Source organism: Protobothrops mucrosquamatus, unplaced genomic scaffold, assembly GCF_001527695.2.
Source record: "Protobothrops mucrosquamatus isolate PMUCROS unplaced genomic scaffold, P.Mucros_1.0 scaffold562, whole genome shotgun sequence".
Classification (NCBI taxonomy): domain Eukaryota; kingdom Metazoa; phylum Chordata; class Lepidosauria; order Squamata; family Viperidae; genus Protobothrops; species Protobothrops mucrosquamatus.
Window position 1 is genome coordinate 359382 of NW_015386865.1, and position 11308 is coordinate 370689.

Sequence of the window (11308 nt, forward strand, 5' to 3'; positions counted from 1 at the left end):
CACTGTTTCAATTTGTTTCAATTGCTCTGATTTGAATTGTTTGAAGTGTATTTTAAGCTGTTTCATTCTACAATTTCTTGTTAACAGGTGGTATAGCATGAATGGTATATTTCAAACAAAAATAAGATTAGAACAAAATTTAAACATTTGTGTATTTATAAGCGATGCTTGACTAGGGTCCGCAATATTGTCTGGGAAGCTACACGTCCTTTCCATGACCAGTTTTCTTTGTTACCTTCTGGGAGGAGGCTTTGTGGTATCCGAAGCAGAACAGCTAGATCAGTGGTTCTCAACCTGTGGGTCGGGACCCCATTTGGGGTCGATCGACCATTTCACGGGGGTCACCAAGCAAGGCTGTCCGCCATTTTTTTTCCCTTTTCCCGCGGGTGCCTTACCTCCCTTCAGCTGGGCCAGCTGGTGGTCAGCCTGCTCCGTCTCTGCCGCTTGCCAGCTACGCCTCGGCCGGCGCAGGGGGCGGAACCACGCATGCGTGGCGCTCCCGGGCAGGGAAAGTCCTCGACTTACGACCGGTTGAGTAGTCCTCAACTTACGACCGGTTTAATCCTTGACTTACAACCGGTTTAGTCCTCGACTTACGACCGGTTGGGGTCACGGTATTAAAAAGGTTGAGAACCACTGAGCTAGATTCTGTAATAGCTTTGTACGATATAGTATCGACCTGGTTAATTCTCAAGACTTTTTTTTCCCACATTTATTAAAAATGAATGTGATGAGCTTTCGTCGGCCAACACTGCCGACGTCGTTGTGAACGCCCGCACACGTGCAGGAGCGACAGGATGGAGAAGCAAGAGGACCGCGATGAACGCACAGCCTGCTGACAGCCCCACAGGGGAAGAACAGACATGCCCCAAGATAGAAGCGGGGGGGGGGAATGAGTGAAAGCGCTCGGCACAATGTGACAGCTGGATGCATACAAGGAAAGCAGTTGGGGGGAGGAAGGGGGAAGGGAGAACAGCAACTTCAGAAACCAATAGTGTAGCAGCACACAGCTGGATGCTACGAGGAAAGGGATTGGGGGGAGGAAAGGGGAAAATGGAACAGCAACTTTGGAAACTACTAAGGGAGCAGCAAACACGTGCCCTTTAAAAACAGAACAATTAGAGACATTGACTGAACCAATTACCAGGTCGAAAAAGCTGGGCGCAGAGCCGACCGGTAACATAAAGAGAACTCCCATTAACTTGCTTTTATGCTCTGACGATGTTGGCAGTGTTGGCCGACGAAAGCTCAGCATTTGTATTAAACAGTTTTTAGTTTGATATTATCCTGGTGTTCAAATTTACTTACTTTTATTGCATGGCTTTACCCAGGATTCGTATTTTTAATATAATTAGAGACATTTATTTTTTGAGGTTTTCACGGGTGTTTATATGTGAGTCTTTGGTCATTCGGGTTTTCTCCCGTGTAAGATTAGAAGTATCATAGCGACGTTTCGATGAAATCACATTCATCATCATCAGGCTTGTGCTTTTAGCTTTGTGCTTCTCAGAGTAATTACTCTGAGAAGCACAAAGCTAAAAGCACAAGCCTGATGATGATGAATGTGATTTCATCGAAANTCGAAACGTCGCTATGATACTTCTAATCTTACACGGGAGAAAACCCGAATGACCAAAGACTCACATATAAACACCCGTGAAAACCTTAAAAATCAAATATATATATATATATATATATATATATATATATATATATATATATATATATATATATATATATATATATATATATATATATATATATATATATATATATATATATATATATATATATATATATAGAGAGAGAGAGAGAGAGAGAGAGAGAGAGAGAGAGAGAGAGAGAGAGAGGGCATCAGAATTTCATTTTTTTTAAATGTGTGAGTGTCACAGAAAAAAGTGACAATTGAGGTTATCTTATTTATATTATATACATGTGTGTATATATATATGTGTGTGTGTGAATCTTATATATAATATGTAGGTAATATATATAAACTGTTCCTAGCTATTTTTTCCATTGCATAACCTGGATCACCTTACATAAGCAGGGGACTTCAAAATAAAAGCTTAGATTTTCTTCAATATATAAACCTATTTCTTTTCTAATAATAAAGATGAGGTCCTGAGAGAACATAACATTCTGATGGGGCATGAATCATCAGGATGCATCAGGAAATGGGTCACGGTGTACTTAATTTATAAAGCTTGACTTGCCAGTAATTAATCATGTAAAAAAAGATATTCAACTGAAAAATAGGAAAAGGCATAATTTAGTGGCAAACATGTAGCTCTTTGTTTAATTCTCAAAGCAGTTAATCAGGGGACCCAGTCAAGAATTAAGACAGCAGGCTCAAGGAAGTGCCCATGTAAATAAAAGACAGCTTTGATCATGCAATCAAGGCCACCAACTTGACTTTTTTTGATGTGTATACAAACACACACACATACCATAATCAGTTCAATCCTTCAGCATCCTACTAGAAAAAAGAAAACAATTCATTCTGGTGCAGTCTACCATTGATATCAGCTGTGCCTACAGTGCAAGATAATCTCCTGAGAAAATGCAGCCCTCCAAGGAAAAAATAAAAACAAATTTCTGTACATCTAGCCTACCTCAGTTCAAATGAAACTTTGGACACTATTGACTGGACAGAGAGAGAGGATACAATTGGTTCAATAAGTCTTTGCATTTACTGCAGCATATTTTTTTTGACAAACAATGCAAAACCACAGGAGACCGATCTGAAATGGTGTAGGGCAAGGGTAGGCAATCTTGGCTCTTTTATGACTCGTGGACTTCAACTCCCAGAATTCCTGAGCCAGCATGGCTCAGCTTGGAAACTCTCCCTTTCCCCTCAGCATGGCCGGCTCAGGAATTCTGGGAGTTGAAGTCCACGAGTCATAAAAGAGCCAAGGTTGCCTACCCCGGTATAGAGTTTCCTGCTTGAGTAGAGGCTGGGGGGTTGGACTAGAAGACCTCCAAAGTCCCTTCCAGCTCTATTCTGATTGATTGAACTCTTATGCCCCGGTCCTTGACAGAAGTCATTTTACCAGAATTTGGTGGATGTGTCTGGTGGATGTGTAAAAAAGCTAGAAAATTCTGGATTCAGAAATATACAGGTAATTCCTGACCTACAATCACTTGTTAAGGGACCATTCAAAGTTACAACACCACTGAAAAAAGCAACTTACAAGTGGTTCTTACACTTAATAGACCATCACAGCATCCCTGCAGTCCCGTGACCAGCATTTGGGTGCTTGGCAACTAGCATGTATTTACAATGGTTGCAGCATCCCTGATGATGTGATTGCCATTTGTGACCTTCCCAGCTGGCTTCTGACAAGTAAAGTCAACAGGGGAAGAAGACAGATTTGCTTAACGACCAGACAACGACTAAACTGCAGCGAATCGCTTAACAACTGTGGCAAAAATCATAAAATCAAGCTCAACTCACTTAACAACTGCTTTGCTTAGTAACAGAAATTCTGGTCCCAATTTTAGTCGTAAGTTGCGAATTACCTACACACTGATTCAGAACATTTTAAAGATACAATTAAAAACCGGTGTTTTACTTTTGGGATTGGTGTACAAACAGTTGGAAAGAAGTTATGGAACTTTGTTTTTGTATATAACTACAGTAAGATTATGGAAAGATTTGGCAATATGCACAATAGAGGAACTGTTAGTAAAGATGGAACTTGCTGAAATGGCCAAATTGACTAACATTTGTTGCTGATTTGAAACATCTTATAAACTTTTTGTGAGGCAAAAAAGGAACTTGTGATTTCTAGTTTTGACGATTAGACAGAAAACATAGAAAAAGTTGTGTTGTAAGCATAGATAAATTTATAACTGAACTTATAAATGCTGTAAAGTACACTGGAAGCCCCGTCTTTGTAACTTTTTCTTTTTTAACTTTCCTTGAACTTTTAACTTTCTTTGATTTCTGTTTTTATACTTCGTTTGTATTGGTTTTTAATCTTCCTTTTTTTAAAAAAAAAACAAAAACCTGTCATATGGAAGAATTACAATTTATTGCTGCCAAGGAGTGATTTATGTGTTTGCAAAGAATAACTTCAGGAGAGGGATTTTACTCAACTACCACTGGGAACAAAACAAACTTCCTTCTTTGTAACTTCCTTCCAGGTATTAAAAAGGGCCATCATATGATTCTCTATTCTTGGCTTGGTGTCCTGATGTTCCTCCTAAACCGTAGTCAACCCTAATTTATATCTTTTCCACTGATGGCTTCTTAAAATCTGCTGCCCACAGAAATTGTGTAGTCCTCAACCATTTGTTTAGTGACACTGAAAAAAGTGACTCCTGACCATTTTTCACATGATGATTGAAGCACCCCCTATGGTCACGTGACCAAAATTCAGATGCCTGGCAACTGGCATGTATTTATGATAGTTGTAGTGTCCTGGGGTCATTTGATCATCTTTTGCAACCCCTGACAAGCAAAGTTCAATGGGGAAACCATGTTACTAACAATAATGCAGTGAATCACTTAATAACTGTAGCAAGAAAGGTCATAAAATGGGACAAAACACATTTAACAACTGACTTGCTTAGCAATGGTAATTTTGGCTCAATTGTAGTCATAAGTCGAGGACTACCTGTATGGAGTTGATCTTGAATCTGGAGGTTTCTGAACAACATATCCAGTGCCCAAAGATATTACAGTATATTATCAATAATCTAGACATCTTTTTGGCCATAAGAAACTGAATGTTAGTGTTTTATTTTAATTAAATCAAATATTCTGAGAAAATTGAATTCCATACTACATGTTGTACTTTTTCTTTCTTTCAGAGTACACAGTTCCAACAACTCATTAAACCCAGCATAATGAGAATAAGATGCTGAAAGAAGGTATGGATTAAAGAGTAAAGTTGTTAAGACTCTGTAACAATGAGAAAAAAGTCCAGAATGCAACCTGTTTGGCTTAAGGTTATAAATAGAGTTAATTTCAGTGTAGAAACTTGAATACATAGTCTATAAGAAGGACCCTTGAGGTCTCTTTATAAGTTAGCAGTTTACAATACAAGCTTATTTGGAGTAGATTCAATATGGATTTTAAAAGCTTATTAAAACACATACAAAAGACCATCCTTCAAATGTTTCCAGATTAATACTATTTGAAGTGATTTTCAGCCCAGCTGCTGCAGGTCCACCGCACTCTCCTTGCCTGCCTCCGAAAACAGTGAGCCAGGCTTCCAGACTGCAATTGCATTGTCCGAATGTTCTGTGCCATGATTTCATAATAGTTTAGGATTGCCTGATCTCTGCAGACAAGAAGAAACAACTGTTATCACCAAGGAATGTTGCTCAAGAGAGCATCACAGGACATACATTGCCTCTCCTTCCTCAGAAAAACCCCACGGCAGACAAGTCACTGTCTCACTCTTTCCCGTGTGTGGATGCCGGCCACCCCCAAGTCCCGATCAGCTGGAGCCGCATGTGTCAATCCCAGGGCCTCAGCAGAGCCCCGGCAAAATTGCAGCTCCAGCTGATTTCTCTGCCTGAAGATTGCTTGTGGCTGCTGATCATCCCCAAGGCCACCGGAAGCCCTGATCAGCTGGAGCCACGCGTGCTAATCCCGGGACCTCAGCAGAGCCCCAGCCCCAGTTCCAGCTGACTCTCCCCCAGGCCTCTCTGGTGCTACCCCCGCTTCAGCTAACACACACACACACACACACACACACGCTACATACTCAGTCACCTACTACTAGTCTGCTTGCAGGCCAGATCTAAACATATTACGGGCCGGATCGGGCCTTGAGTTTGACATGTCTGGCCTGGAGGAAACATTTGTAAAAAGGCATTAGAAAAGCAAATTTATAAGAATAATGCTCTAGAACAGCATTTTTTGAACAGGGCAACTTTAAGATATGTGGACTTCAACTCCCAGAATTCCCCTGCCAGCATGTTGCTTGCCAAGTTTGAAAAACACTGTTCTAAAATTATTATGATCCAAATTCTAATATTTCTAGAAATTTGAGTTTGGATCTCATCTGTAAATTGATTCTGTTGAACAATGAAATACAGACATGTCTCATCCTTTGTATAAAAATAACCGAATGATAAGAGGGTAAAACTCAGACATTTTATGTGACACGGTCTCATCCTACTTATGCCCTCCATCCACAATCATAATATGTGTTCAGCTTGAGATAATAAATAACAACAAATGTTGAGAGCCTATTGTGTGAAGAATGTTCACACAACATTCTGTGTTTGGACAAATATCTAAGTGCACTCAAGTTATTAACTCAGTAATCCATTAAAATTGCATAGAGATTTTATCACTGCAAATTACCAGGAAATCCAGAAATGGCATGAACCAAGATCTATTTATTGATCTGAACTGGTTATATATTTCTGGTCGCAGTTTTTAGCATCAAATACCAAACTCTATCATATACTTTGTAAGGTCAACCATATTATTTACTTTAATTCTATTCTGAGTAGACATAACATTTAGAGAAACAACATACAGAAAAGAGTGTTACATTGAGAGGTAGCGTAGAACTACCATTGACATCATGCTCTTCAATTTGAGTTAGTCAAGTCACTGTGGAGTTAGTAGATAAAATCAGGGGTGTCAGAAAAAAATAACTGCTGAAATCCAGTTTTCAAGCTGCACTCTAACAGTCAACCTAACTGAAGTTTCTTCCAATACTCAGTTCACCCATAATGTTAATCTAGCATCTGATATTCTTTTAGCTGTATATTGTGCAAAACCAGCAGTGACAGCATAGTTAACAAACCTGGTGTTAACATTATCAGGACATCCATAAAATCTCTAAAAGGTGCCTAAGAATTCCAAAATTAAATATTTCTAAGCACCATATTTTTCCGTGTATAAAACGCTATTTTTTCCCCGCAAACACCCTGTTCAAAAATCAGATGCGTCTTAAACAAGTGCAGCGTCTTATACACGGAAAAATAATGGTAACCTCCGCAGCCCAGGGCATGCCTGTGTGGGTTGCCATGCCGCCTGGTGGAGGTGTCAAGCCCCTGTGGGCTTGCCACTAACGGGAGGTGGGAGGGGGCAAGATCGTCGGCCGGTCGAACTTTTGGATTTGCCGGCTCAGCTGTTCAGCGCTCCGCCAAACAATTGATCAGCACAGAGAAACTCACCTGCCAGAGCGTCTTATACAAGGGTGCGTCTTATAGGTGGAAAAATACGGTATACATGCATTGAAATTTCTTAAGAACTAGGAAAGAATTCTAAATTTTCTCCACAGTTTAATAATATTCTTGCAAATAACACCATGGATCTTCCTATAGCAAGATCAAACCAAATATGATTTAACCTAAAAAAGGGTATTCTCTAACCTGGTGTTCCCAAAAGGCAATTTCCAGCTGTGTTTATTAGAGAATTATGTAAGTAAAATCCAGATACAGTATCTAGCAGACACCAGGTTGGGGCTGACTGCCCTGTAAACATCATTAATGGCAGGGAAGCTTGTCCAAATTTCAAGAAAGCCCACTATTCATATGGGAAAAGTTAAGATGGTCAAGGGATGGGAGATGGACAAGACTTTTATTTCCCTCTCTTTGCCCAAGACTCTAGAAAATGCCGAGTTAGAAGTAGAACATCTGGGAAAAGAGACCAAGAGTCTGCCACATTTAGCAATTTGGAGGGCAATACAGTGGTGGGCAAAGAACTCAACCAACATCCCTAAATTAGTAAGACCCTATGTTGTTTTTCAACCCAATTGAAGGGAATCTGGTCACATTTTGTTTCTACTGTAGTTGTACTATCACAGATAACAAGAGATAAGACAGCTTTTGCATGCATATTAACCTGTTAAAGAGCTGGGTTGTTCCATGCAGGCAATCTGTGTGTGTGTTAATGAATTCCAAGTAGATCAGACAAAAAAATGAGACAAGTTTTACCTTGATGGTTTTTATCTTCAGTTACAAATCAGAGCAACTGTCATATCACTAGTAAATGGGAAGAACATTAGGAATAAAGGGTTTATAAACTGAAATGATAATGACATTCAAGCTACTTCAAAGGGACCACCAAGATGAGAGTTAGGTCCCTGTTAGCAAGTAGCGGTCCTTAAAAACACAAGACTGGGAATACTACTCTAATACAGGTAGTCCCCGACTTACAACTGATTTACAACCATTCATTCATTTTGTGACCTAGCCCTGAAAATAGTGACTTATAACCGGTCCTCCCACTTACGACAATTGCAGCATCTCTATGGTCAAGTGATTAAAATTCTGGCGCTTCACAGCCAGCATGGATTTATGACAGTTACAACATCCTGGAATCATGTGATTGCCATTTGCGACTTTCCCAGCCAGCTTCAAATAAGCAAAGTCAATGGGGGAAGCCAGATTTGCTTAATGACTGTATGATTCACTTAATAGCCATTGCAAACAAAGTCATAACATCGGGTGCAACACCTGCCATTCTTAGCAATGAAAATTCTGATCTCAATTGTGATCGTAAGTCGAGGACTACCTGTACACTTTTTACACTGCAGACTCAGCAATTGGAATCTAAATAGTTCATGAAAAGAGGCAGATTTGGTCTGGAAATTGCCAGTTGCTGATGAGTGTTTCATAGGACCAAAGGAGGACACATTTTGGATTGATCTGCAGACCTCAAAAATAAGCTAACTTACAGAATGCATCCAAAATCTGGGATCTATGAGTCCTATGGAATCGAAATTTGGCACACAACAGTCATAAATGTGAAAAACAGTCATAAGTCACTTTTTTCAGTGTCACTATAACTTTGAATGGTCATTAAACAAATGGTTCTAAGTTGAGGACTACCTGTATGTTAAGGCTTATACTACAGTTTTCATCTCTTTCCCATTTCAAGGTGATAAGAAACTGGAATGTGTGACTTTTCAGCAAGCTTGATCACCCCGATTTCCAAGGCTGCATTATAAAAGATGCCTGCAAAGTCAGAACAAGGATGTTGGTAACCTGTCCAAAGCTATCATTTGTCCCCTAGAGTCCCTTGTGTTTGGGAATGGATACCAAGGTTTCCTGCTCTTTTGAGGTGGCACAACAAAGACTCTAGCCTATGCTCTTATCCACACAAAAAGTTATCTGAAGTCCAACAATTGCCTGATTGCAGGCACCATTATGGACAGAGGGATGAGAATGGTAAAACCATTTTGGAACTCACCTCTCCTCTTGAACAATGATGTCGTTGAAAGCATGAGAGAGGCGCTTCAGTTGGCGAATGCCTGTTGAGACCAGTTCCAAATCACAATCCAGCTGCCTGCCATGACAAAGAGAGACTGGCAAAAGTGAAGAATGAATTGGGCCCACCAATGGATGGCACTTTTCTGTGTCTCCAGTTCGTTCCTCCTCTTTTCAGAACAGGACAATAATGCCAAACATATCCTCATGATTAATTGACGGACCACATTACCACAAAATACAGGCATAGCCATTGGATTTCAGGAGGGATTCAGCTTTTTTTTTTTTTTAAGGTTAAAGCTGTTATTTATTTACATTTTAAAACTGTATTTCAAACTGGAATAGATTCTTTTGCATGTTCTTGTCAGCTGTCTTGAGTGCCTGAGGGTGGGAAAAGGGACTATAAACAAAGGAAAAAATGCATTTCCACAGGCAAGATGAACCTTTGTGGTTAAATGGAACAAAAATAGCATAATTTGGAATATCTACATTGAGAAGCCAGAGTAGCAGAAATGTGTTGACTCTGGACCTGGGATTTGCTAGTAGCAAATTGGGAAGACACTCTTTTCTCTTCTCTCATCTTTAGGCAACTAGCTTAGCAAAAATCATACAAGGTGACAGCATCTAGCTAACCTTGTCTGAGCTCAGAAAAGTTTAATCAAGGATAGACCTAGTTAATGCTAATCTCAAGTTAGACTGCCCTGGAGAATCAAAAAACATCTCAGGAGGAGAAAGTGGCAAGTCACTCATGTTACCTCTTAGCTTAGCAAATGTCCTACTTACCTTCTCGCAGCAAGAGAAACTGGAGAACCATATGGGCTTCTCAAGGCTGCAGCCCTCATGGACCTCCGGAGAGGCAGGAGGTTTTTCTTACGCTGACAGGACCCAGACTTCTTGCTGGATGGGGATACAATCCTTGTGCTGGATGTTGGTGTTGAGATGGAAGCCAGTTTCTTCTTTTGACAAGGGGTCCGGGGAGAGAGATTTGGAGGTTTTGTGGAACTTCTGCTCTTGCCTCTGGGGTCCTTGGCCAACGAAGCTGCCAGAGCACGAGAGGGAGCTTGGCAGCTTCTTTGCATTTTCTGAAACACAAAGGCAGTTTTTAACTGACACTAGGAGATAATGGGGATATTCTCCAGATTGAAACTAGCAGCTTGATGAAATCTGAAAAAGTTTTCAAAAATGTGCAAAATGTATCCACGGGTCATAAAAACCATTCCCCTTTCTATTATCATTATAATCATTTTTAATTATATTTTATCAAAATCACTTAGGTCAGATGGGCAGTGTATGGGTTTTATAAATAAATAAATAAAATTATAATCATTCTAGGCACACTCATTGGGGAGTAAGTCTGAGGTTTACTCCTCAGAACAGGCCTTCAGTTGCATGATTATGGATGCCATCTTGGCTTTTTTGAACTCGCTCCCTGTGGTTATCCTTGGCCTGGGGGAATGGATTACGAAGAATATCTGTACCAGCTGCGACCTTTAATTCAGAAAGCCATAATGCCTTCCCATTCAAAGTTCCCTGTCAGTTGTACCTCTATTTTGGTTTTGTTTTTAAAAAAATGTTTCCCATCAAAAGATTCCTTGATGAGCAAAAACATGTTAAGTTAATAATATCTGAGAATTTCAAAACAAAGTTCAATCAGCTTTCTAGACCATAGATGCATATCTGCTTAATTTTTTAGTTTCTCATGAATCACACTCTGTCTGTACCTGTGACATGGTTCCAAATACATTTTTGGCCGTTCTTGTAAGCATCCGGAGGTTTGAGCTTTTCTCCTTAGCCTCCAGGCTCTCCCAAGTTGGATTCTCATCAAAATTCATTTTGACTTCTTTTAAAGGCATTCTCTTCCGGAGGGACATCCGTACACTATTCATGTTCAGAGAAGATCTTTTCCTGAATTGATCTGGCATGGGACTTTCCTCAAAGTCAGACAGGATCTGATGGCTCCGCCAGCCGATGCTTGATCCCATAGTTTGGAATACAGATGCCATCCTTCCCCAGGGCTGGATTCTTCAAAAACCTTAAAAGAAAAAAATGCCCACTGAAATTTCTAGTCCACAAGTTCACAACATGGGGGGGAAAAATACTTCTTGTTGCTAGTGTCATTAAC

General features: G+C 40.0%; 1 protein-coding gene across 2 annotated transcripts; it reads right to left on the bottom strand.

Moving 5' to 3' along the window:
• Positions 1-5011: 5011 nt before the first annotated feature.
• PIMREG (PICALM interacting mitotic regulator) lies at positions 5012-11201 on the bottom strand. 2 transcript variants are annotated; one of them, XM_015817203.1, is made up of 5 exons: positions 10908-11201; positions 9970-10268; positions 9170-9265; positions 7912-7959; positions 5244-5291 (listed from the first exon to the last, which is right to left on the bottom strand). In XM_015817203.1, exons 1-4 carry the CDS (start codon positions 11187-11189, stop codon positions 7929-7931), a joined length of 708 nt encoding a protein of 235 aa, XP_015672689.1. In that variant the 5' UTR covers positions 11190-11201; the 3' UTR covers positions 5244-5291; positions 7912-7928. The 2 variants fall into 2 exon arrangements, with proteins under 2 accessions (XP_015672688.1, XP_015672689.1); XM_015817202.1 differs by lacking the exon at positions 7912-7959 and having other exon boundaries at positions 5012-5291.
• Between the last annotated feature and the right edge of the window lie 107 nt (positions 11202-11308).

Coding starts and splice junctions, on each gene's coding strand:
- PIMREG (XM_015817202.1), bottom strand. CDS start 11,189: ATGGCATCTGTATTCCAAACTATGGGATCAAGCATCGGCTGGCGGAGC. Junction 10,269..10,907: donor TATTTGGAACCATGTCACAG/GTACAGACAGAG, acceptor TTTGTGTTTCAG/AAAATGCAAAGAAGCTGCCA. Junction 5,292..9,169: donor ATCATTGTTCAAGAGGAGAG/GTGAGTTCCAAA, acceptor TCTTGTCTGCAG/AGATCAGGCAATCCTAAACT.